Source organism: Ammospiza nelsoni, chromosome 2 (assembly GCF_027579445.1).
Source record: "Ammospiza nelsoni isolate bAmmNel1 chromosome 2, bAmmNel1.pri, whole genome shotgun sequence".
NCBI classification, from domain to species: domain Eukaryota; kingdom Metazoa; phylum Chordata; class Aves; order Passeriformes; family Passerellidae; genus Ammospiza; species Ammospiza nelsoni.
In genome coordinates, this window is record NC_080634.1 from 37592602 (window position 1) to 37619978 (window position 27377).

General features: G+C 42.1%; 1 protein-coding gene across 1 annotated transcript; it reads left to right on the forward strand.

Moving 5' to 3' along the window:
• The first annotated feature begins 83 nt into the window (after positions 1-83).
• Positions 84-26963, forward strand: PRCP (prolylcarboxypeptidase). The gene is made up of 9 exons (XM_059466586.1): positions 84-312; positions 15867-16007; positions 17112-17213; positions 17547-17728; positions 18382-18539; positions 18781-18953; positions 20358-20522; positions 21676-21863; positions 26169-26963. Exons 1-9 carry the CDS (start codon positions 184-186, stop codon positions 26371-26373), a joined length of 1443 nt encoding a protein of 480 aa, XP_059322569.1. The 5' UTR covers positions 84-183; the 3' UTR covers positions 26374-26963.
• Positions 26964-27377: the final 414 nt, after the last annotated feature.

Below are 27377 nucleotides of genomic sequence, written 5' to 3' on the forward strand. Positions count from 1 at the left end.
GAAGGCGCCGCTGGTTCGGGCCCGCCCCTGCACGTGTAGGCTGGCCCCGCCCCCAGGGCCCCGGCGCTCCCAGCGGGGCAGCCCCGGGCGGGGGAGCCGGGCGCGGATAAAGCGGCGGCGCCGAGCCCGCTCCCGCTTCTCCCCTTCCCGCTCCTCCTGCTGCCGCTCCTGCCGCCCGCGGCGATGCTGCGGCTCCTCCTGCTCCTGCCGCTCCTCGGCGCGGCCGGCGCCCTGCCCGCCCCGCTGCTCCGCCGCCGCCGGAGCGCCTCGCTGCCGGCCGGGCCCTACCAGACGCGCTACCTGAGGCAGCAGGTGGGAGCCGGCTGCGGGGGAGGGAGATTCCTTCGGGAGCGGGGGTACTTTCCTCTGTCATCAGCCTCACTCGAGCCGCGGGCGGGACACGAGTGTTCGCTGCAGGCTTTTAAAATAGTGCTGAGTGCCGCTTCTCTTCGGTAAAATATTCCAAGCCGTGAGTGTTCCGGTTAAGCGCAGGTATTTAAAGTGTCGGTGGTCTGCGCTCTTCTGTGCCCGTATTGCCGCACACGGCACTCCGTGGCTGCACACACATCGCACTTGGGAGCAGCACTAGCGTGGGGATTTTTGTTTGTTTGTTGGTTTAATCACAGAATGGTTTGGGTTGGGAGGCACCGTAAAGGTCCGTCTGATTCCACCTTCCCCCCCAGCCATGGGCAGGGAGAAATAGCTTTTCCCTGGATGAACACAATAGGAAAATAGCTTTTCCCTGGATGATGATATCCATTTCGTTTTTACCTTTTTTTTTTTTTTTTTTTCCTTTTATACGTTCTCTGTGTTCTTCACGCATGTATCTGTAGCTCTGTAGCCCGTTGTACTAGTGGCTGGTTTTTCCAGTTATTTTCTATGGCCTTTCCCTAGACAAAACAAATTCCAGAGCTCCAGCCCCAGGGGGCACAAGGCCCCTCTCCTATCTTGGCTCTTTCAGGGAGCCAAGGTTGAGAACAGCTCTTGGAGATACATTTCATGGACAAAGTACAGCTGGTGCCAAAGGGGGGACTCCAGAGAAGGGGCTTGACCTGGGGGAAATTGCATCACCACTTGTCCTACCAACTGCTGCTTTTTATTAATTATTCTGATTTCTCAAAACCTCTAAAAATATACTCAGTCCTGTGGGGCTGGGCTTCTGTGGACATGTTTTCATAACTGCCTCTGAAAGCCTTCAATAAAGATCCACTTTTATGTTACCTCCTTAGTAAAATTATCTCGAGTTTCATTAGAAAAAAAAGGGCAAAAACAGAACATGAAACAGATTTCTATTGCTAACTTGGACTTTGTCATCCTGTCTCCTCCAGCAATTCCTTGGTGAAATCTATGACGTGTGGATAGAAGAGAGGGCTCTGCAGTGTCTTTAAGTGTTGGTGTGGTTTTATTGAATCAGTCTTTAAATCCACCTTGTTCATAGATTTTCATAAAAACAGTCAGCAGGTCCTTGGGTGTGTGGAGCAGTGTCTGCAGCGTCCCTTGTTCTGTACCTGGGTTTCCTGGGGGAGGCAATGGTTGTTTTTGCTGGGAGGCACAGTAAGGGAAGAGGTGGATGTTTTCCTAGTCCTAGGACTCTGTTCAGAATCAGGCTTGGAGCATGTGTCTGAATTTCATGCCCTGGTCTGCCCAGAGAGTGGTGCAAAGGAGATGTTTAATTTAGGATAGAATAATAAAGGTAGAATAATTTAGGTTGAATAGAATTATAGAATAGAATTATTTAGGTTGGAGAAGACCTTTCAGATAATCTATTATTAACCCAGTACTGCCAAATGCACCACTAAGCAAGTGCCATGTCTACACCTCTTAAAAATCTCCAGGGTTATTGATTCAACCACTTCTCTGGGAAGCCTGTTCCAATGCTTGATAACCATGTCAGTAATTTTTTTTTTTTTAATATCTTATCTAAGTGTCTCTTGGTGCAACTTATGGCTGGGCATCTTGGATGATATGTGTATTGAATATCTCCTGTCTCAGCTTTCTACAAGGTGAAGTTATGGTGGAGTGAGCAAAATGGGAAGATTACACTCACAGAGAGAACACATGTAAAGAAAACAGATAATCTTTGTAAGATTATGCTAAATACCTATGGAATAATTTTAGGGTCAAGGTCCCTGTCATTTGAGGTAGAAGGTAGATTTGGAATGATTTTAGTGAGAAATACATCCACTGAGATTAGTCTTCTGCAGATAGTGTTAATGGTTTGGGAATGCTCCTGTTCCAGGGATCTCCCTGCATAAATCACAGAATTCCTGTGTCTTGCCAACATCTCTGCCATGTCCACTCAGGTAATTATTTGAGATTTGTGTCCTGCATTACCTCCTCTAAGAGCCCTGGGCTTGTATTGTGAGCATAGTGCAGATACTTGGCAGTGTGTGGCCAGCGCTGGCCAGGACACCACTCCTGCAGCAGTGCTGTAATTAACCCTAATTGTTGTGGCACACTGGCTGTTGCACATTGCTGTCATAGTATCAGTGACACTAATTCTGTGCTGTGAGCTCAGCCACCCTTTGTCACACTTCTGTCCTCACCTCTGCCCGGGGCCGTGCTGTCACCTGGCTGTTTCCTCAGCTCTGGCTCTGACAGCCCAGCTGCCATCCAGCTGCCAGCAAAGCACCAGAGCTGTGATGTGGTTGAGACCTGTGGATTTTGGGACATAGATAGGTATTGACAGATGGGAGGGAAGAGTCACAGTAACAACCTATTGTAAATATTGATGCCACATCTTGTTCACCCTTCTGTCTCTTCGTCTCATGCCTCAAGCACAGCCATGTTGGCTGAGAGCGGCTGCTGCAGGAAGGAGGGAGCCCATTCACCAGCCTGGAAATCCTTGCTTTCCTTGTCCAAAGACTTGCTAATATTGTTGAACAGAGTGTGAGAAGTTTGTTCATTGAAGATTTGAATTCTGCTGCATGGCACTTAAAGATACAGGGGTAGCATGAGAGGTCCAATCACACAGAGAGCATAGGACACACTGTCGGTAGCACAGTGTGTAGAACTGATGGCATTCAGCCCTGATAAAGCATGCACTCAGTGCTGTTGTCTGGCAATTTGTAATTGCATTATTGTTCTGTAGTGCAACATAAAATTATGTTTGTGATTAACATGGTAAATAAGGTGGGGTGATACTTTGCCACCTCTCAGGATTGTTGAAGTTTAATTACTTACATTATATTTCTTATGATATGAATTATCTGCTTGTGTTCCTTCCTGCCAAGTCTTTCTTCTTAGCTAAGGTTCCTGATTTGATTCTTGTTTCTCTCTTTGGTAATTTTCATCACAAGTTGAAATAATTTATCTAAAAGCATTCAATATAAAAAAAATACTTCATAATATGGCAAAATACTATGCTGTCACATAGGAAATGTTTTTATACCTATTAATATTAAACATACCTTTAAATAGAGTCTTCAAATACTTAATACTTCTACAGAAGAAAACTTTGAAAGTGTAAATAGATTTCTTACGTGATTTGTTGCCTAAAAAGTTAGTTCTTGATAACTGTGAATAATTTATGGAACCTCTGGGCATGACAGTCTATAGACATGTAACATTGTTTGAGTGTCTAATGTGAACTTTTACTGTGAATCAGTGACAATAAAGTCTGTTTTCATAAAAATGGGGAAATAACAGGGTCAGAGCTAAGCTTAATGCTCATTGCATTAAACTTCCTCCTGTTTACCACTTTAAGTGTCAGACATCTGTGATGATGGGGCTAAAGTGTAGAATATTGAGAAATCAATCAAGCAGTGCCTGTGTCACTGTGACTAGCATCTTAGCTTGTTTGCTAACTTGTGTATGCATTTAATAACTTTTATTATTCTGTCTTGGAAGTGTGATTTTTTTTTTCTTTTCCTCTCCCTTCAAAAGTAACTGATGTCTTTCAGCCCTCTGCTCCTCCTATGTATGAGTGAAATACAAAGTTTTAACTCCAGTAAAAAGGTACCTCATGCAGACCTAGAAGAGGAAATGGTCCTTGAAGGGGAAACTGCCATTCAGCCACATCTTTAACAAATTTTGTGTGTTTAGGGGATGATTATCTCCTTTATAGCTTTCCTGAAGTATTAATGTGACTTTGTAGGCAAGTCTGTGGTAATTTGTTTGCCTGCTACGCACTTGGTTGTGATTTGTGTGTTAAATTAATCCATCCAAAATGGAACTTTACAGAGAGAATGATGTGTAGAATGTACAGAGCTGTATCAGGATCACCGCTGCTGGGATGGCTTCTTTGTAAGCAGCTGGGTCTGTGACCACAGTTCAAATTCATTGGAATGACTTGGTGAGGCATCCAAGATCCATCTAGTTCTCTTTACCCAAGCAGAAATAACATTACAGCATACTGAGGAGGGTCTGGAGTCAGTCAGTTCTGGCTTTTGGGGAGCCTTATCTTGTACATTTGTGTCTGTCTTTGACTGACATACCAGTGTTACAAAACCCACAGCCTGAGGAGTTGTAGTGCTTTATATGCAGCACTGCTGAGAGCATGATGCCTTAAAATTGCTGATATTTGAAGGCTTCTCAGTGACAAACTCATCTTAGAGAGGAGAGTGGACCTGGTGTCTCTTCACTCAGTTTGATAATTGATGGCTGTGTGAGGCTCTGTGCTGAGGAACCTTCACCTCAATCACGGTTTGTGAATTGCTGTGAATTTGTCTAAGAACCAATGTAACAAGTACAAAAAAATTTTTGTTCAGCAACTTCCTGAGCCTGGTCCTTCAATCAGATTGTCTTTTGAACTAATACATGTCAGTTGTGTCACCCCTTCCAAAAGAAGGGTTCTGATTACATTTCATAACTTCCTAGGTTTCAGACCTATGTCAGTATCTTGTAACAAATTCACATGAAGTCTTTGTGCTCTGAAATGCATGCACACTTCATATTGTGTGTACATAAAAGGAAGATATGTTGGAGCTTCAAAGTGATGAAGTTTAAAAAGTAATGCAATTGGATCCTTTCTGGCTTTATTAGGGGTTTTTAACACCCTATTTTTTATTACAGACTGAAATTCTGAGATATAGAAAATAAAAGCCCTGATTGAAAATGTGAACATTAGAATGGATCTAAATGTTTTTTAAACCTAATGAAGTAGTTTTCTATCACAGGTCTGAAACTTGCTTAGGAAGACACTGAGATGGGTTGAGGTTATAATTTTTAATTGTGGTTAGCATCTTATTTAGCATATTATTGTGACTCAGAATAGTAACAGATGTCGGGAATAGTTAAGATGGGTTTGTTTTTCATGCCTGGCACCATAATACAATAGCACTTTTGGCTTCTGGTGAAGGAAAAAACAAAGTGCTTTTTACAGAGCCCCTTGGTACCAATTAAAAGTTATGCCGGTGTTTAGAGAAGAAGTGATGTTGATGTTTGTCTCTGAGGTGAATTACTTGGAATATGTGTTTTACTCATCAAGTAGTACAGGGGTTCTTGGCAGCTCTTTCTCTGTGATTTCATAGCATGATTTAAAATGGGAACTGTAAGCTATAAACCAGGAACAATAGCTCTTACTCAGTGAACAGGAAAACGGGGAAGTACTTGTTAAAGCTTGTCAGTGAAATTTTATTTTTATGCACTACTTATCTGTGGGGTCACAGTGCAGACATCAGCTTCTCAAATTAATCAGGAAACAATTTCCTTACAACTTGCAGCCTCTTCCTTCAAGTGAGCAATTAATACTAGTGACTCAAAAAACATCAATAATCACTACTGCCTCACTGAAAATGAGCATATCTCACTAGCTTTAATTGTTCAAAGCTGTAATAGGCTACTGAAAGATTTCTGATAGACTGTCTTGATTAAAGAAAGTCTAAAGAACAAAACAGTAAGCAGAACTGCCTATGGCTGAAGTAGCAAGCCGTTCCCAAGCCAGATGTGCATGAGAACTCCTGTTGCCTCCATTAAATTTGGCTTGTACCATGAGATTCTACAAGTTGAAGTAGAGTCTTAGAGCCGATTTTTTTTTTTTTTGGTGGGGAGATATGGAGGAAAATGAAGTTCAAAATGAAATTTTATGCTAATGAGTTCTGTATCTATTTCTTCATCTGACTTTGATCAAAACCAGCCATCAGTATAAGTTGTTGTAGATCACACAGATAATTTGTAGCATTTTGCCAAGAGAGAGACCAGAAGTCAAACTTGATTATTTAATTTTAAGCTTTCAAAAATCAAATACCTTAATTTATTTCATACATCCTGTCATATTTGGATTTTATATCTAAAGCTGTGAGGTTTTAAAGAAATTTAGTGGGGGTAAGCCAGGCTGTACTGGGCCATCTTACTAATATTCACAAAATGGTTAATTTCTTTGTTTTCCAGGTATGTCAATTCAGAGAATTAAACATACAAAGAAGAATGGGGATTGCATTTCTTTAAAGCACAGTCAGTAGATACCCTTTGCCTGTGGTGTAATGGGATAATATTTTATTTTAAATTTCTAGTTTGTCTTGTGCTTTTGTTCAGCTCTAGCATGCATGTAGTATATTCTGATATTTGGTGCTGTTATAGTGCTGCTGTCAGGTGTGCTGTGCGTGGTTGTTGTTCTCTAAACACACACAGTGAGCAAAGAACAAAACTTCTGATCCTTGTGGGCTGTTGTTTCTAACTTTAAATTGATGTAACAGCTTTTTCCATTATTCACATCTGCCGCCAAGATACAGAGCTTATGTACAAGTTGACCCTTGTGTCAGGCTTGAAGCCAAAGTGGATATGTGAAGATGAGCTGGAAAAGGTGCTTGTGGAGGGAAATTTGAGATGTTTCTCTCTCCTGCAGAGGAGATGGCTCACTGAAAAGCCTGCCTGCATGGGATACCATGGAGCCGTGCTACTGTGTGATGTCCTTTCCCTCTGATTACCAGTATGGACACGCTCGGTGGTGCAGGGAGCCACAGATGATATTTCCCTGAATGCTGCTGGTTTCCCCATCATCCTGTCTACCAACATCTTGCAGCTCTTCAAGCAGAAGTTGTTCCTTGGTGTTGCAAGCTTGACAAGCAGCAGTTGCTACATGGTATTTTTGCTATTGCATCAGGGCTGCAGAAGTAATTGCTGCTTTCCTGCTTTGTTTTGTGAAATTTTCTCTCCCCCCACCTCAGTGCTGATCCGAATTGGTGGCTACTGAATGCATGATCCACAGTGGCACGTGTAAAACACTTAGCCTTTTAGTGCTGATAAATTGCCATCCCTGCACTGAGCTCTTGTCATTTAGTCTGTGCCCTGCCTAATTAGAAGATTATCTGGATAGATGACAACACAGTTTTCCTGTTTGTTGTCATTGTTCATCTCTACTTCCTTGGATCCTCGTTTCTAGGATTGGCAATAGAAAATATAATACAAATAATAGCGATTCAACTACGTCTGGGAGAATGATAAAGCAAATTTGTTTATAGTTGTGAAAACCTGGGAAATAAAACAGTTGTAACCTGGATTAAACCTTTTAAAATGTTTAGCAAATTAGACAGTTCTAGACCTTTTTGTGGTAGAGGTAGATCTGGTTTAAATATTTGACTAAATAAAAATATTATCTTGGATCTGAAATGCTTTTTCCCCTGTGTCTTTACACAAAAAAAAAAAAAAAGAACTATTGAGGAAGTCTTTCAAATGAAAACCATGTTCATCAGAAATGATGAAACTTTGCAAATTATTTTGCTTAAACAATTAGTCCTACACAGAGCTTTAGGTCACTCTTTAAAAAACCTGGAATGCTTTTATGCTGCTTAATCTGTGACATATTGACATTTCACATCCAATTTTTTCCTCTCCTCTGAAGTTAATCCTCTGAATGTGATGGATTTGTAATTCGATCTGGAAGGCACATGGAAAATATTAGTGGCCTTTGCCTGTTAGGGGTTTGAGAGGCCTTGCACAAGGGTCACTTTGTTCTTGCTGGTGTATTGCAACTCTGCTTTTTTCAGCCTTGAGAAATCACACCTTGTGAAGTAGGGCTCTGAGCTGGTTGTTCCCCATGCCTTGCCCCATCCCTTGTCCTGTGGAAGAATTTCCCCAGGAAAATAATACCTTGAATGGAAGCATCACATTTGGGGTGTTTACTGCCATAGTGGTTCATTGCAGAGGTATGTAGCTGGTGGAGTCTGAGCAGCACAAGCCTCTTTGTTGCTCTGAAAAGAACCAGGTGGCAGGGGAACGGAGACTGGTTAAGGAGTAAAAGCTGAATGAAGAGATTCCTGCCTTGGTCACCCCATTCTCCCCCTTGTGCTGGAGCTTTGTGGCTCTCAAGTCTAGGGCAGGAAATGGTGAGAGTGCCTGTGGTGGTACTTCTTCCAAATGGAGGAGCTTTAACAGCGAATAGCATCTTCACTGTCTGATGGAGGATTTTAAAGCCTAAATGTGTTTATGGACTTCATTTTTACATGGTAAGCAATAATCTGGAGGTTCAGTTGCAGCACAAACCTATTAATGGTTTGGGGAAGTTGAAATCAATTTGTTTGTGTTCTCATTAGCTGGTTGGGCTTCCGACATAAAAATAACCTTTCATCATGTACTGTTTGTTTCTAACAAGGGCTGACCTGAGTACCCTGGTGCTTTCCTACAGCATATCCTGTCGCTGTTTAAATTTTCTTTGGTCTTTTCCAGTGCCTGTCCAAACTGTGTGACTCAGGGCAGGGGTAGAGTTCCTGTCTGAAGTTTTCCTTGTTCGTGTCTTTTAATCACTGAAGAGATAAATCAATGCTAAAAATCAGACTTCCTTAAACATCAAGAGCAGGTGCTGTGATTTCTGCATCATAAGAGAAGCTTCAGAAAGATACATGAAGTGTAGAATCATAAACACATTTAGGCTGGAAGAGACCTTTAAGATCATCAAGTCCATCTGTAATGTAGCACTGCCAGGTTTATCACTAACCCGTGTGAATTATCAAAGGCCAGTTCATTCTCATGGACACAGTTGCAGTGATAGATTCTTTCTATTACAAGGATTTGATCCTAACCCTGCATTTGCTCTGGGGGCATGGCTGACTGGAAGCTCATTATAGTCAAGCAAATCTTGGTAACAGTTGCCCTAGGCTATTTCAATAGTTGAATAGAAATTGAAAACTATAAATAGTCAAAAAGCATGTCTATTGTTATCCATATGGTTTGGTAAATGTGATGGCTTAACAATTAAAATTAAATCTGGTGAGCAAAACCTCTGAATTATGGATCTTGTGGAAAATAACAATGACAGAGGCAGTCCTGGCTTGGATGAGCATACTCTTTGCTGGGTGGAAAACTGGCTGGATAGCTAAGCCCAGAGAGTGGTGGTGAGTTGGGTTAAATTCAGCTGGTGGTCTTCTGGAGGGCAGGAAGGCCCAGCAGAGGGATCTGAACAGGCTGAATCCATTGTCCAAAGCCAGTTGTATGAGGCTCAGCAAGGCCAAGTGCTCAGTCCTGCCCTTGGGTCACAACAACCCCAGGCAGTGCTGCCGGCTGGGGGAAGAATGGCTGGAAAGCTGCCCAGGGTAAAAGGATCTGGCGGTGCTGGCTGACAGCAGCTGAATGTGAGCCAGGGTGTGCCCAGGTGCCAAGCAGGCCAATGGCACCCTGGCCTGGATCAGCACTGGTGTGGCCAGCAGGAGCAGGGCAGTGACTGTTCCCTGTACTGGGCACTGGTGAGGCCACAGCTCCAATCCTGTGTCCAGTTCTGGGCCCCTCACTGCAAGAGGACATTGAGGGGCTGGAGAGTGTCCAGAGAAGGGAAATGGAGCTGGGGAAAGGTCTGGAGCACAAGTCTGGTGAGGCACAGCTGAGGGAGCTGGGGGTGTTTAGCCTGGCGAGAGGGAGGCTGAGGAGAGACCTTAATGCTCTATACAACTTGTGAGAGGAGATTGTAGGGAGGTGGGTTTCTGTCTCTTAAGTAACACGCAATAGAATGAGAGGAAATGGCCTCGAGTTACAACAGGGGAGGTTTAGATTGGATAGTAGAAATCTTCACTGAAAGGCTTGTCAGGCACTGCAGCATGATGTCCAGGGAAGTGGTGGAATTGCCATCTCTAGACCTGTTCAAAAGGTGTGTGAATGTGGTTCTTGGGGATGTGGTTTTAGGCTGGGCTTCTCAGTGCTGGTTTAATGGTTGGACTCAGTCTTAAGGTGTTGTTCCAGCCTAAGCAGTTCTGTTATTCTAACCTATGATCCTATCTCTTAAATTTCTGGTAATATTTACATTGAAGACTTTCCAGTTAGTGAGTTACACAGCCTGATGCAAAAAGGTGCAGTTTATATCTCCCTGCTCTTCCACTGAACACCAAATGATTATGCATTTCAACAGAGGGGTGCAAATCTTCAAACTCTGCTGTTCCTTGCACAGCTATCAGCCTTGAAAGCTAGGAATCACCCCATTCCTTGCATTTAAAATGAAAAATATGAAACGAAGCTAAGCTTGATTTTCTTGTCTTTTTTCCCCCCTCCCTTTCCTGCACAGAGCAGGGACAAACAGAATCTTAGCAGGTACCGGTGGGATGAAACTTCAGTCCTGGCAGGCTCAATAAAATCTGCCCCCCACCCCTTCCTCTTTTTTATACAGACATGACAAGAAAGTCCCTGCCCTCATGAACTTCAAATTTGAGTAGAGGAAGCAAAGGTTGTAAGAGGAAACAAAACTAATAGGGCCAGCTGACTGAACTGGAGTCCCCCACAGCCCATCAGGAGTAAAAGCAGGAATAGAAACACATCAGTGAAATCCCATGGAGGCTAAGGTCTACACTGCTGTTCACACAGGAGGATATCCTCAGGCTATCCTGTATCTTCCTGTCCTCAGGAAATCAGACAGGATGAGCCCTCGAAACAGCTCCATGTACATGTGGAGAGTAAGGCATAACTTAAAATCCCCTGGCTTCTCACCAGTAAAACAACTGGCTTGATTTCACATGGAATATCCAGTTTGGGGAAACAAAGCTATCGCATAGAGGATTGAAATTCAAGGCATCACAGAAAGGCTTTCAAATGCTCACAATCTTGCCAGAAACCCAAAAGCATAAAGCCATCAGGTGCTGATTTACCACCTCAAATGGTATTAGGTGCCTTTGGTTAAAAACTGCCCTGTGAATTATAGTCTTTTCTGGTAAAGGCTTGGCTTTGCTGCCCTGTCTGTGTAGTCACTGATGACCTTAAGGTGCTGCTGGGAAGGAAGTGGGTTTTAGCCCACATGTCCTGTTTTGTCTTTGTACTCTACTCATTGCCTGAGTTCCTGAGTACTTCCAGAAGTACATTAAGCAGACTAACATCTGTACAATAACTAACATCTGGTGAGCCTTTTTTGTCTCCTCCCCAGGGGAGATGTGTGGCAGAGTAGCTTGTTTTATTTTAAATGGACTTTTAAAGTAGCAAAAAAACACATTGCAAAAACCACCTTGAGATAAGTAATCTTTGAGAGGTTAACAAAATCACATGGTACATGTGCACTTACAAGATAAAGATACAGAAAGGTGCTGTGTAGTTCAAACAGAGGGCACCGAGGTGGAGTTTGGCCAGTCCTCCCAGTGTGAGTTTGTTCAGTAAACCAGTCTGGGGAAGGTGCCTCACCCTGAGCTGGTCAGCTGCACTTCTCTGTAGAAAGTTTTTCTGAGCTCAAGGATTAAAGCTGCTGACTTGAGACTTCAGTCAGGTGCTCTCATCATCCTCATGGGCTCAGTGCCTTGTGCTGCCCACTGACATTTGTCCTCAGCTCAGGGAGTGCAGTTCCCAGCAGCCCTGCCTTGGGTAGCACCCACAGTCTTCCATCAGAGCTGCCTTGCCTCACAAGCCATCTGCTGTAGGTTTGCTTTTATTTTCCCCAAATGCTTTGTGAGTCTTTGCACTCGAAGGTGTGCAGGAAAATACAAGGCTTTCTTAATTGAGCAGTGTTCACAAAGGTTTTTGTATGTGGAACTAAAATTTAAGTGTTCACTCTCCCATCCTGCCTGCCTCAGCTGACAAGAATTTCTCTTAAAAACTTATTCATAACTTATGAGTTTCAGTGCTGCTTTTTCTAATTTTATCCTTCCTCTTATTAGTATCAGAATGACTGTTCTTGTGTCAGTAGATGATAGTTTCATCTGTAAAACATTTCTGTTGCATCACTGATGATGATTGTAGTGTTATTTTTTATCAAACTTGCCACATAGTCCTGTTTACAGAAGCTTAGAATTTTAGGCTGAGTAACTGGTTTGCATTAATTCTAGAATTGTTTACTTTTAGAAGTGAACTGAGCCATCATCTCTTCAAACCTCCCACACAAAGCAGGGCCAATTTAAAAATTGTTTAGGATTGCTCAGGACCTTGTACTTACTGCTGACATCCTGGACATGGTTGTAATTATGAAAATTTTAATTTGAAAAAGCACATATCTGCTGGAATACCATAACCATTGTTTTAACCATCAGTTAAGGTATTTTAAGTGTGTTCTGAACAGGTATTTTTTTCCTTTTTGCTGTTGTGGTCTGGTTGTGAAAGTAATTGCTTTTATCTTACTTCATTTGAGAGTGCAGAAAAAACCTTTCTGGTTCAACTTTTTAATGACATCTGCTTAAGGAAAAAAAAAGCTATAAAAATACCTGGTTAATTTGAGTACTACAGCAGGCATCACTACAGTCGCTGGGGTTTATTACCTGTTTGCAGGCCCGTTCCATAAAGAATGGTGAGATACAGCAATTGTTTGAGACCCAGCAGCCCCTGTGCCCAGCCCTGCCCGCTCCTGCTGCGCACTTGGGCTACACAACAGCTCCATCTGCTGTTCCTCAACTGCAGCTCTCCTGTGTGTCCAAACCCTTCACCTCACAATTTTATATTGATTCTTGCGCTTCTTCCCTCTGGCTGGAAAAGTTTTAACACAATTTTTACTCTTTTGAGAAGATACTCCTTGGAATACCTCCACACCGTGTTTTGATGTTCTGGATTTAGAATTTCTTTAAATTTCTGGGCAATAACCAGCATTTGTGACGCTTTCGTTTCTGACTGCCTTACAAACCTTAGGTTTTGTTATGGTTTGGACTTTCTTTAAACTTATGTTGTATGTCTTACCCTTGCAAAGACAAGCTAGTACAAGGTATGAAGCCCCATCATCTAGAATTGAAAGAGTTTCTGCTCTTCAGCCAAGTAATGGCTACTTGTGATTTTTTTTTTTTTTTTTTCTTCTGGAGAAGTCTGGATTTGTGTGTGTTCTGCCTGGGATCTTACATGTGTCCACAGTTGGATGTGCTGTGAGTGTAAGGAGCAGAGGCAATCTAGCTGTTTTGGGAGTATCAGATTTCTGCAGATTGAGGGAGGAATAGCAAAGAATAACATGGCTGATGGCAGTGAGGGAGTGTACAGCATGTCAGAGTCAAGACAGAGGATCGTGACTCTTTGATCAACATGGTTACTAAAACCACCAAAAGAGAACTTAAACTCCTGTGTTTTTCTCCCTCTTGGTTTTGGAAGACAGACTCACTAGAGCATTGTGATTTTGTGGTTTGTTTTGGGGAAGTAGATTTGCAGATCACATCAGAGGAAAACTCCAGTAAATCACATCTCTAAAGAAAACTAGCCATAATTTGGGAAAAGATGTGCATATTGAAGTATCACTCAATTTTCTAGCTCCTGTGAAATAGGAAGAGTAAGATGGGCTTTAGAATCTGTTCTGCACAATACCCCATTGGATAAGCTCAGCCTGGCATCAAAAATTTTCTCTCTCTTTTTTTTTTTTTTTGCTTGGGTTTTTTTTGGTGTTTGCTTTGGTTTTCCCTTGGCACTCTTTTTTGTCTGTTGCATATTAGGTTGCTTGCACTGGTATATATTTTTGCTGTTAGGAAAGTTGAATACTTTTTGGGGTGTAGTCCTCTAGCTGGCACTCTGGCTTCAGGCAGGAAGGATGCAGAATCAAGTTCTAAATCTAAATATTTAATTTTACTTCATTTAGATGATTCCATAAAAGGCAAGCAGGACACATGGGGCTGTTTTTCCTATCTCTGGCAAACAGCCTAACAAGAAATTTTAAATAGAAAAAGAATTTCTCCCATTTGCAAACAAACATGGACAAAAGATGTGTTAGTTGTACTTTCTAACAGTGTTGGAGTTTATCAAAATATAGGGTGACTTTTTAGATGTGCCTTAACAGATTGTTCTCTTTAATTGTCCCAAGGTCTTATGACCAGAGACTTTTTCAGTTGCTGACCTTGTTCTGCCTTTCTGCATTTAATCACTCTTAATAGGTGAAACTAAAATTAATAGCTGTGCAGGTGAGTTGTCAGTGTGAAACAAGCCCAGTGTGTGCTGGCAGTACTGAAGCTCAGTGAAAGAACACTGAAACATGACATGATATAGTATTACCATGTGCTTAAGAGTAAGGAGCAAATGGTCTCCTAGAGGGAAACTGTGAGAGTACACAAAATAGCTTTATTTGGCCTGGAAGCAGTCACTGAAGTTACTTGCTGAAGGCAAAGACTTTGTCTCTTGTCTGTCCACACCGTGCCCAGACCTCCATGTGCTCCTGCTGTTGCAGCAGTGAGCTGCAGCACACGCACCCTCCCACTTGAGTCCAAGAGTGAGTAACCCCTGAGGGAGTTCAGAAAAGACATTTTGCAGCAGACTGTGCATCTGAAATAAGTTCCTGTGCTCTCTTTGACCCAAAGCAAAGAAAAGTACCTAGTGTAGAGTAGCTGGATCCTGCAGCTCAAGCATTAGGCTTTTTTGAGCTGCCCAAAGGAATCCACCTAGCAGGTATGTCACTGTGATATCAGCAAGTGCTTGGGTTTGGGTGCAGTCTGCTGCTCTTGAGCTTTAACTTGCAGATGTCCCCAAAACAGGGAATATGAAAGTTTGTTTCCTGTAGCAGCTGGGAGGTGTGGCACAGTTTGGGTGTGAAGGAGATGGATGGGTGAGCAGAGATCCTCAAGCCAGCAGATGTCAGGCTGTTACCACCAGCAGGAACTATGACAGGAAAAGGTGGATTGATGCACTGATAAAAGTCAAAATTGGGAAGCTACAGGTCATCTTCAGCTGATGAATAAAAATAGTGAAGAACTGTGAATACATGGTAGTTAAGTAAGATAGGTCTTCTGGAGTAACTCTGTGGTTTGGTTTGATTTATTTTTTTAATATTTCATAGTAAAAGCGTGTATGGGTATTCCAGAATAAGATTATGCCTATGCAGGGAGTGACTTGCAGAAGCAATTTACTTGTAAAAGCACCACTTTCCAGTGTGGATGAATTCTAGGGAAAGAGTCGAGGTGGATAGTAAATACAAAGCAGTGTGAGTAAAAGCTGGAAAAAAATGATTTTAGGAATTGAATTTCTAATGAGAGAATAAATCTAACACTGTGGGGTTTGGGTTAAGGGCTATGATGAATATAGGCTGGTAATATTTGTAGAGCAGTGGTAAACAATAAAAACTCACTTTCTAACAAGAATCTGTTTAAATTTAATTCTTATGCCAGAAAGAGGAGAGAAAGAAGAGGTGGGATTTTTGTTGGTTTTAGTTTCAGTTCTTTTTTGTTTAGTTTGCTGGGTTTTTCTTAGTAACTATGCTAGTAAGGTTTTCCTGAGACTCAAAACATCCTGTGATGACTCTTTTTACTTGTTGATACAGTTTTATTGCATGAGGTACTTTGTGACCTCTCAGCAGATTTGTCCAAATTCCTAAATATATTTAGAATATCTGTTAAGTAGGATGCTATAAAAGGGGCATGGATTTTTTTTCTTAATGCCTGAAGATAGCATTTTTCCTTCAGTATAAGCACCTGTAATTTGACTATTTTTTTTCACAAAGCAGAAATAATTTGATGAATTAGGAATATAAATTAATTTAATGACATTTTTTTAACCTGTTAAGTAACTGTCAGCACTCCCAGTGGGCTCCAGGATCAGTTCTAGCTTTCTGACCATGTTGCTGACGCTTGTTCCTACAGATTGATCACTTTGGATTTGATGAAAATGGCACATTCCAGCAGAGGTACCTGGTAGCAGATCAGCACTGGAAGAAGGACAATGGACCAATTCTGTTTTATACAGGCAATGAAGGAGACATCGAGTGGTTCTGCAACAACACGGTAGGTGGCAAACAGTGGGATTGCAGTCCTGCCTGCCAGCCATGGCATCCTGAAAAAGGGAGGGGGAGCAAGAAGACAGTCACAGGAGGTCATTGAAGGATAAGTTTGTAATGACTGCTGTGGTTGTTATAGGAGGAAGAGGAGCTGAACAAAAGCATAGAAAAAGTTTAAGGGGGTTCAGGGTCTGTTTGAAGCCCAAACAAATAAGGGGATACACTTCTGTTAAATTCCTGGGGCAGTGAAGAAAATTTCCAGAGGAAACAGCATAGTTGCCCTGAGCTAATTCAGAATTTTGGACCAAATGAAACTGTAGTACTTTAGAGTCCCCAAGTAAAATGGAAGGTTTTCGTGTTTGGATTTTTGTTTCTGTATTAAGAAAAATGTGAAGAAACTAGAAATCAGAGCCAGATAATTCTTGTTCTCTACAGTACCTGTGGAAGTTTTTACTTTCCTGACTGATACAAATGCAGAATGGAGTGTGTGGGTATTTTTCAGACATTTCAATACAAAGTCAAGTAACATGATAGGAGGTGGCATGTGCTGAGCTCAAAGCCACCAAGGACTGCTTGCAGGCTTTGTGCTGCCAGCTGATGATCTCTGTCTGCTTCTTCTCATAGCTGGTAGTAACAAACTCTTATCAACAAGTAATGACAAGTTGTACTTTTTTATTAGTTGAAAATAAGTGTATTGCAGTGCTCCAGATTACTGGTTATTGCCAAACAAATTTTGTGTTTTCTGTAATGTAGTCCTAGGTCAAATGCATGGTTTTCTCCTGTGGCCTGTTTTATTTCCTGTGTGTTAAGCTTGTGCCATAGGAGTTCTGTTAAATTTCCTATGTGTAGTCACAAAACAAGGATATTTAATATTTTGCAGCATTGAACTATACATACTGTCTTTGTATATATCAGCTGCCCTGGGTTGATACCTGTTTTGTGTGTTTCCTTACTTAAATGATACCTTAAAACCAAATTGCACTCTGTCTTTCTAGTGGCATTTTGATAGTGATAGCTTTCTAATCAAAGAATTGGAATACACTAGATTGAAACTAGAGACTTTTAAACAAGTTGAGTTGATTATTTTTAGTGTCTGTTTTCCTCCACCCAGGGTTTTATGTGGGATGTGGCTGAAGAACTTAATGCCATGTTGGTATTTGCTGAACATAGATATTATGGAGAATCTTTGCCCTTTGGGAATGAATCTTTCAGTGTAAGTGTCATCTTTTGTCTTCCTAATAAATGTATTTCCTACAAACATAATTCTGCATATTTTAATTCTTGCCAGGGCATTGAGTGTTAACTTGAGTGATATATAACTCTTTTGTAGCTATCAATTCTAGGGTAAAAAAATAAAACCAAACTAGAAGGTTCTTTTTAGTGCTTCAAGGGACACCTGCAAAGAATATTTCATTTGTTCTCAGGCACAGATTTAGACTTGTGATTTCAGCTGTACACCTGATTTTAGCTGCAGCTGCTGGGGGGAATAGAAAGCCTGTTGCTGGAAATCACTTGTGCTGTCCATAACCTGTCTTCTTTCTCTCAGGATTCCAAGCACCTCAATTACCTGACATCAGAACAAGCTCTGGCAGACTTTGCAGTACTTGTTGAGTACTTAAAGACAACCATTGCAGGAGCCAAGCACAGTCCAGTCATAGCTATTGGAGGGTCTTATGGAGGAATGCTTGCAGCCTGGTTTAGGATGAAGTATCCCCATGTGGTGGTTGGGTGAGTGTGCTCCTCCTGCTTAAACACAGCAGGCATTTGTTACTGCTGTGCTATAAATGTTACTGCTCTGGGAGAAGTACCATAATTCAAGCTGGCGTGAATTTTTCAGCACTGGGAGGATTCAAGTTACTTTGGGAAGAGGCACTGTTTGCCTGACAAAGGCAACTGTTGGTCAGCAGGTACTGGATGGTGTATTTTGTCAGATTTGTGAAAACAACACGTGAACACTGACTTGGTACCTAACTTTTTAGGGTCTCCAGACTTTAGGCAGGCCTTTAATCTCTTCAATACCCTAGTTACCCTCTTGGAAACAAGCTGGAGTGTATATTTTCATGGACTGGGCCTCTCTTCATTTGAGTTCACACAATGCCTAGTGAGAAAGACCTAATTGATAGGTGAGAATAAAAAGCAATAAAGTAATCAAGTCTGAATTCCTACCTTTTGTTTGCTGATATTATTGTACCAGTGTCCAAGACTTATCCTCCAGCAGCCTTTTGCATACAGACCTGTGGAGTAATTTTGCAGCATTATGGTTGGTTCATCTAGAGCCCAGTGTCCAAGCTGAATTATAAATGCTGCCTAGATAGTTGCTATTGGGAGGGTATGGAAGTCCATTTTGCAGGGACTCAGGATCTTTTTATGTCCTTTTGCAGAGCTCTTGCAGCCTCTGCCCCAGTCTGGCAGTTTGGTGACCTGGTTCCATGTGGCACATTTTTCAGCATAGTGACCAATGATTTCAAAAAGAGTGGCAAGGGCTGCTCAGAGAGCATCCGGAACTCCTGGAATGCTATTAACCACCTTTCCTCAACAGGTAAGACCTCACCAGTGCTTTTTCAAAGAATAGTAAAGATCAGGAGTGTGTTATGACTTTCACCTTTATATGTATTGGGTTTTTGACTAAAATTTGATCTGCTGTGCTTGTATGTGTGTGGAATAGTTTCACTAAATTTGTTAGGCTAAGTGAAAATGTTTTTTTAGTAGCAGCACAACTGATGTATGTGTTAACAGTACAATACACTAAATATTGTTTTATTCATTTATTTTTATTAAAGATGCAGGTTTGCAGTGGCTTTCCAACACATTTCATTTGTGCAGCCCCTTAAAAACTCCTCAGGATGCTGCTGTCTTGAAAAATTGGCTGAGTGAGACATGGGTAAACTTGGCTATGGTGGATTATCCCTATAAAGCTGACTTCTTGCAGCCTCTGCCAGCTTGGCCTATACAGGTAATTTAGAATCAGTATTTTGTGGAATTGACTATTTGGTTCAATTAATTCTCTCCTCCTCTCCTAACTTGCACCTTTTCCTTTGTTTTCTTGGCTCCACAGAAGCAATGTGCTGAGAAAAGACAACCAAGATAATATCTTGTGCACATCTTGGTTTGTTGCCTAACTGCCCCTTGTAGGTGTAACAGGGCAACATATATATCAACAGCCCAGGAGAAAAAAGTGCCAGGGATGACTGAGAAACCTCAGCTGTCCTGCAGAGCTGTTCTTGAGTAGCAGAAATGCTGCACTAAAAGCACACACTATTAGAGTTTCTTATGTCAGAATCAGCTGACAGAGCTTGCAACAAACAAGTTTTGAACCTATGTCCTTTTTGGTGTGGGAAAACCAGTGAGAGAAAATGTGGGTCTCCACAAACACACTCCTTGCAGGGTCCCTTCTCAAAGCAGAACCTCTTTTTACACTTGCAAGCCTTTGCTTGTTCAGTTCTCTTTATCTTTGGAGTGTTCTTATTCTTTTAAGACTCTGGCTGAATTTCCCTGCAGGACTTGGGTTACTGTGTGAGGTAGGTAAGGTGTAAGTATTTTAGGCAGTAGTTAATTATAAAATAAAATCTTCCCCTTGTGTAGAGCTGCCTGATGGAGGAGGGAGGGAAATGAATCTGTCCTCTGTGGCTGTCTCAAAGAGCAGAATAAACACCTTGCAAATTATTTCTGCTTATAAACCTAACCCAGAAAAGGCCACTACCCATTGGACAATACTAATGTATGAAATTTGATTTATATAAGTTGTTAAGATACTTTATTTTCTGAAACAGTAGCTCTGTTAGGACTCTGAGGGCAAGAAAGGGAGAGGGAAATGTGGACTTGATGATCTTGGAGGTCTTTTCCAATGTTAATGAGTGGCTGGATTTGTATTTTTATACATATATATGTATGCATATATGTGTATATATATATGTATGTATGTATGTTGTTTAATCTGTTCTCTCCTGTGATCTACCTACATCAAACTGCAGGGAACCCCAGTTGATACCTGGAGCTTCTATGTTAGATATCTGTATGTGCTGTCTTTAATTACAGAGGTACTAAATACTATTTGTTAAATATAATCAATTTTAAAGTATGGAAAATGGATTGAAAATTTGGTGAATGAAACATAAAGGTGGAACTGTTGGGTTTTTTAAAAAAAATTTTAGTCAGGAAATGCAAAGTTTCAGGTTCCTCATAGTAGCATGCATTACACATATATGATACTGCATTTTGTGATAATCAGGGTATATGACTTCATAGACACTTTCTGGAAGTGGTCTGATTGTGGAAAATAAACGAATATCCTACCAGGTGTCATGTATTAATATTTAATTACTATAGATTGAGATGACTTCTTATCTCTTCATTGCAGGAAGTCTGCAAGTTCTTGAAGGATCCCAGTCTCTCTGACAAATTGTTGCTGCAGAATGTTTTCCAGGCAGTAAATTTATATTACAATTATACAGGAGAGACCTCATGCTTAGATGTGTCACAGACTGCAACAAAGAGTCTGGGTGAAATGGGTTGGTACTACCAGGTATGCTCACTAATCTTTATAAATTGTAAGTCAGTGGTGGTTTTTTAATCTAGACCTGATGAGAATTGTCATTTAGCTGTCAATATATTGTGCCAGAAGTATTGATGTGTACTGATGACAAACATAGTCACAAACCAAGTGTGATTATAGTGGGGAAGGCAAGGCAGAGAAGCAGCTTTCCCAGGAGGTTTAGATTGTATCTTCATTATCTAGCTACTTGCCGAGTTTCAGCTGTTCACTGACTGGAAAATGATGTACAGCAGACAGTTGTAAGTTGTGTAGGGCAGTCATTGTATGAGGTCTAACAAGGCCAGGTGGTGGGTCCTGCACTTGGGTCACAACAACCCCAGGCAGGGCTAGGGGCTGAGGGCAGAGTGTCTGGAAAGCTGCCCAGGGTAAAAGGCCCTGGGGGTACTGGTGACAGCAGCTGAACCTGAGCCAGCAGTGCCCAGGTGCCAAGAAGGCCGATGGCACCCTGGCCTGGATCAGCACTGGTGTGGCCAGCAGGAGCAGGGCAGGGATTGTCCCCATGCACTCAGCACTGGTGAGGCCACAGCTCCAATCCTGTGTCCAGTTCTGGGCCCCTCACTGCAAGAAGGACATTGAGGGGCTAGAGAGTGTCCAGAGAAGGGAAATGGAGCTGGGGAAGAGTCTGGAGCACAATTCTGATGAGGAGTGGCTGAGGGAACTGAGGTGTTTAGCCTGGAGAAAAGGAGGATGCTGAAGAAAGACCTTAATGTTCTCTACAACTTTGTGAAAGGAGATTGTAGGGAGGTGGGTTTCTGTCTCTTAAGTAACAAGCAATAGAAAGAGAAGAAATGGACTCAAGGTGTACCAGGGGAGATGTAGATTGCATATTAGGAAAAATGTCAAGCACTGAAACAGGCTACATAGGGAAATGGTGGAGTCACCATCCTGGAGTTTTTTAAAAGATACTATGCACTTAGGTACATGATTTAGAGGTGGACTTGGCACGTTTTGGTTTATGGTTGAGCTCAGTCTTACAAGGTCTTTTCCAACCTAAATGATTCTGTAGTAGTTAGGTAGTAATTACTGATCAAATGCTGTTTGAGCCTGCCTTTTTAAATACTGCAGTAACAGCTATTGGATGTTGTCCTCAGAATATACTCTATTGACCTGCCCTTTCTTTCAGACTTGCACTGAGATGGTGATGCCCTTGTGCACAGATGGTGTCCATGACATGTTTGAGCCTCAGAAGTGGGACTTTGATGCACTTTCAGAAGAGTGTTACAGGATGTGGGGAGTGATGCCTCGCCTCTCTTGGATTCTTTCTATGTATGGAGGAAAAAACATCAGTTCACACAGCAACATCATCTTCAGGTAAGCCTTGTTTCAACTGATGGTGTAGTGTCTTCCACCAGTTTGTGTTTCCAGTGTAGAGAATCTGCTCTAAATAGCAAAGGCATCTGTCTCCAGCACTGCAGCTGAATAAATGATGGGCATGCTTTGTGTTGCTGTTGAGAGTAAAATGGTCAGTCTGCAGTGGCCAGAGAAGCCAACTGTTCTGTTACTGCCTGTGTGACTCTAAAACAAGCATCTGAGCTGGGATTCTGCCAAACATCTTCTTTCCATGTGGATTCTTTCTTACCTTGTGGCCAAATTCCAGGTTTCCCATGCTGGTGAATTCCTACGTTTGTGAACCCAAAGCTCTGTTGCTTTACACACGAAAGGAAAGTCTAAATGAGTTCTAACTGTAACACAGAACCTTGGTCACCACAATTACTGCTCTGAGCGATAGCCTTGTGAAGGGGCTGGCATTGCATTCCTTTTTCCCTTTCATACAGAAAGGAGAGGGAAGTAACATTGGGAGTTTTTCTGTTACTGCCAACAGCTTTTTCTTTTGGTGGCATTTAGTCAAGTTTCAACAAACTTGTGTAAGATCTAGCTACAGAAATGTTTCTATTTTTGTAAGGAATACTGGTAATACAACAAAAGTTTGTCTGAAACACATTTGTATGTGGACAAAAAGTGAAAGAAATGTTTCAGTCTAGCACAAAAAACTAGTCCATGCGGCTTGCTCTCTATTCAGCCTTCACTTCCCTGACTTTTAAGATTAAACTCTGCTGTCTTTGAAGGGAGGTTCATGTGGTTTTACTTATGCTGTGAGGTGATTCAGGTGAGTATTGTCTATCCATTTTATGTGGGTGGGAGGTGTTCCACAAACCCATTTGAGACCTCAGGAGTCATGACTTGCTGTACACATTGCCCACTGTGGGAAGCTCCTGGATATGTAGTCCTCTGTGCTCTGGTTAAAATTTTGCAAGGCCTTTTCACAGAACACCTTGCCACTTTTACAAACCAAAGTTAGAATTAGTCTTTTGGATGTGGTAGATAGGTATGCATTTTAAAAGTGGAAAGTTCTCACTTGAATTGGGGATTATTTTCCGGATCACAGCTGTTAGTGTCGGTGTGTTTGGCTGCAAAGGCCTTTTGCTTTCCTCTTGTTTGCCTCTTGCTGTTTCTGTCCCAGCAGGATATCTACTCTGGAGGGAGAAATGCCACCCTTTTTTGGAAAACTTTTTAATAAAAAAAATTTGTTGGTTTCTGCAGAGTGTTGCTTATTTCCAAGGCTGCACAGCTCTGTACAGTAGAAATCTGCTTTGTAAGCGATAGACAAACAAACAAATCTAAATAAGTGTTTAAGAATTTATGCCAGCTGAAGGAGCTGGAAATGAGAAAAGCCTGAAAGCAACCAAATGAATGTTAAAGTAGTGCTGTACACACAAAGCTTTTGGATCTCAAGCTGGGATGTTTCTCTTCAAACAAATACATTGTCAACACTGTACATTTTATATAAGAGCCTTTTATCCTCAAACACTGCTGAGTGCTTTACAAAAAACATCCCAGTGTTTACCAGGGGATGTGGCTCCCTGTGGGCTGAAAAGGACTGTGTTTCAAGTGACAGGCAACTTGCACAACAGTGTAGAGCAGGAAGGGAAAAGTACTCCATCTAAAGAGAACCACTGTAGGGTGGATTTATCCAGACACAGTGGGATTTGGCCAGGATGTTCAAACTGGTGCTGCTGCTTCTCCCTCTGTGAGCAGTACATCACTCTGCACAGTCACACTGTTGTTTGTACTGTGTGGGATTAGTGCAGGGAATTCCATTGCCATTCTGGTACCTTCCTGGAGTAATGTAGTGTGCAAGTGGTTATTTAGGCTGTGGGCAGGTGGTAGTTGCCTGTTCTAGGCAGTACACCTTTATTAAAGCTAGCCTGAGGAAATTGGTGGTTTCAGAACACTGTTTCACCTTTCTCTTCCAGCAATTTCCCCTCTTCTTATGGGAACATGCTGTGTACTTCTTGAGGAAGTGTTGCACAGTGGTGGGAAGTGACATTTTAACATTGCTCATACACATGGTGGCAGAGAGCTTGTAGCAGTTGTGGTGTCTCATCATCAGTGTACTGGGTAGTCAGAATCAGCCCAGGTTATATCAGATAGTATGAAATTTGGTCTGCACAGTGTAAAAATGGGGGTTTTCAATCTCAGTGAATCACACTTAAGTTGTAGGCTTCTGAGGCAGGGCACCCACAATATCCAGTCCTGCACTGGCACGGGAGAGGCAGAAGGAGAAGGCTTTGTTTAAGAGATTCTGGTGCTCTGTGCAGAAGGGAGAATTGTTAGCACTAAAGAAGGGAATGGAGGCAGAGAAGAGAAGACAGAACAATGTGTTGCTGAAGAGAAAAGGTTAGAGAAAAAAGTTAACAGGAAACATGACAATTGTGGAGGGTGGTCATGTTAAAAAAGGATGCACAGACAGTGCTGCTACAATTGTGTAAAACTTCTGGGCAGGACAGGAGGGCTGAGGAGACTGAAGAGAAGATAGGAAAGGGAACTGTGTGCTGTGGGATAGGCAGAAGCCTGTGGATGCTGTCAAGGAAGTATATGAATTGAAAACAGGACTAGCATGCTGATTTTTGCACTGATTTTTTTCTAAGTCCTGCTTGCCTGGCCACTGCTAGAAAGAATTGTCTGACTTATTCTTTTTCTTCTTTGGTTTATACTGGGAAATTCCTGCCCTGTGAGATGGGCAACTGAGTACTTACATGCTTGCTTAGTTTTAACACATAAATGATTGATTCCAGTTGGAATTATCATAATCTGCAAAAACTGTAGAGATTTATGATTTTGTGGTGATCCCTCCATCCCCCCCCTCCCTTCAAGTTTCACTTCCCAAACTGCGTCAGTGCCTCTGGTGCCATCCTTTGGAAGGAACTGCAGAGGATGCAGCCAGAAGCTCATAGAAAAGCCTGTGGCATGCTTAGCTTCCACATGACTGGGACCAAAAGATCCAAGTTCATGTGCATCATGGGTCTCTCAGCAACTCATTCCCCTGTTGCCAAGGTGCTCTGCTGATTCAGGTGACCTTTTAAATCCAATGCTTTTGGCTTATTGGGCAGCTCTCAATGCTTTTTGTTTTGCAGATACAAAATGTTTCTCTTGTCCTAAGTCATATTTAGAATCACTGAAAGTAAAGAACTACAGAGACTCAAGATACTTTGTTGTTTTGGTTTTTTTGCAGTGGTGAAACAAGTAAAATATTAGTTTAGACTCCAGGTTTTTACTTCTAGTTTTTTCTAAAAAGGCTTTTAAAAAAAATCATTATTTTACTGTTATTTTCTGGTGCTACCATTGTGGTGTTTTTCTAGCTGCATATCTCTGTGTCAAGGATGTTTTAATGTCTTAGCTTCTTCTAGAAATTTACCCTCTCATACCTCAGCCCATCTCTGACATTTCCTTGTGGGCAGGCCCAGTGTTTAAAGTGAGAAACAGATCTAGGTTTGTGTAGTTCCACAAGTATATGGATGTTGCTTTCTTTGTGCAGAAAGATGGGCCATGTGTGGGAAGGTCATTGCAGTAAAGGAAAATGAGATGTAGTTGGAGTTATTGGGTCAAGTCCAAAGCTAGGAATGAGATGGAAAGCTCTCTCCCAGCTGAGCCATTGGCCTGTTCAATGGACTATTCTTTGGAGCCAGATCTATAGTGTAAGGAATTGTTAAAATTGTTCAAGGATGAGGGAGGAGGGGAAGTAAATGCTCTTAAATTGTCCTGTTACAGAGGAAGAGTCAGTTTAGACAGTTTTTTAGGGATATAATCTTCATTTTCATAGGGTTGTTATTAAAGTCAATGCACTAACAAACCATCCAAGCATTTCTTTGCAAAACCAGGTTGGCCCTCCGCTGAAACAGCAAAAGGTAGAACTTCCTAAAAATTGAGCTCTAAAGGGTCCAGTGGGTAATTTGTTTATGGCAGACTGTGAAGAAGGAAAGTAAAGTGCTTTGGTTTGGGAGTTTGGGCATGTTTTGGTAGAGGGCAACCTGAGACTTTAATGACAATTACAGGTAGCAGCATATTTCTCTTCACAGGTTTTTGAACTTTTATACGTTATTATCTGAATTAGCAGATAATTAATGAGAAGTGTAGCCTTGCTTAAGCTGCTGATAGCTCCATACCTCTGTCAAAAAGTTGGTTCTTAGCAGAGGGGTGGGCACAAGACATTCAGACAGGGCTGAGCTCTGTTTCTGTTGCTGCACGTGCAAAACTAATAGAAATGTTGATGTGAGCTGCAGCCTTGCTGCTGACTGCTGTGCACATGTCCCCTAATGAAATGGTCTTTCCTTCCAGCAATGGTGGCCTGGATCCATGGTCTGCAGGTGGGGTGACCCAGAACATCACCGATTCCCTCGTGGCAGTTGTGATCCCGGATGGAGCCCATCACCTGGACCTGCGCAGCCGCCACCCTTTGGACCCCAAGTCTGTGCAGCAAGCTCGAGCCATGGAGATCCGCCTCATGAAGGAGTGGATTGAAAAGGCCAGGCACAGCCACTGAAGTGCTACTGCAACATCTGTGGCCATTGCCCCTCTCTTGGCTTTGCTGGCAGTAGGGCCAGGCCTTGTGATACGGATATTGGAGCATCTCCCTCCTCACCTGCAGCACAGTGGTCGCCATGGCTTGTGTCCATGAGAGAGGCAGGCAGCAGATGGATGGAGAGCATGCTCAGATGATAAACTCCAGTCAAAGTGCATGGATTGAGCTGCCTGCTCTGGTTTGCTTTCCTCTTCTGCTCTTCTCAAATGCTGTGCTTTACTGCACAGTAGTGGGTTTCTGTTCTAGGCTTGTTGCTCTTCTCACTGCACTGAGTGATTGTTCCAACTGCTGGTGTATCCAGCAGTGGATTACATGGGAGTGCTGTTGGTAGTGAAACTCTTGCTGCCTCCAGTGTGATTGAATTTCAGACATCCTCTGCTGGTGGAGATAATGAGGGAACAGAAATCACATCTTACTGTGATGTTTGGTGGAGATGTAGGGAAGGCCTGGGGAAAGTGGCTGTGCTGTTTGTAAGGAAACTAAACCCTTACCCAGCCCTTACCCTTTGGAATCAGTTTTGGAAAAGAAATAAATATACGACTTTTTTCCTACCTAGTTTTCCAGCAGCTTATTAATCAGTGGATTTTTGTATTCTGTGCTGTACTGAATGGTCAGGGCTGGGCCCAGACTCACTCTGCTGATAACTGGCTGAGCATGCAGAATCTGCATCAAGATTTTACTACTTCTTTGGTATGAGTCCTAATTCTGAGATATGTCACTATCTGTGCTGATGGTTACCAAAGAAAAATGAGTGTATTTTGTGTATGTATGTGTGTGTATCCCTCACAAATACTTAGCTTTTTAAAATCAGGAAGCTTTTGAAGCTATTCTCTTGAAGAGCAAATGGGACACTTGTGCTGGCTACATCTTATGAAGTGACAAATAATTGGGGCTGTGCCTTGTGTGGATTCTTCCCTCCCCTCCATTCTGTGTATTGTTCAAATTCTGCATGATCTGTTTGCTGA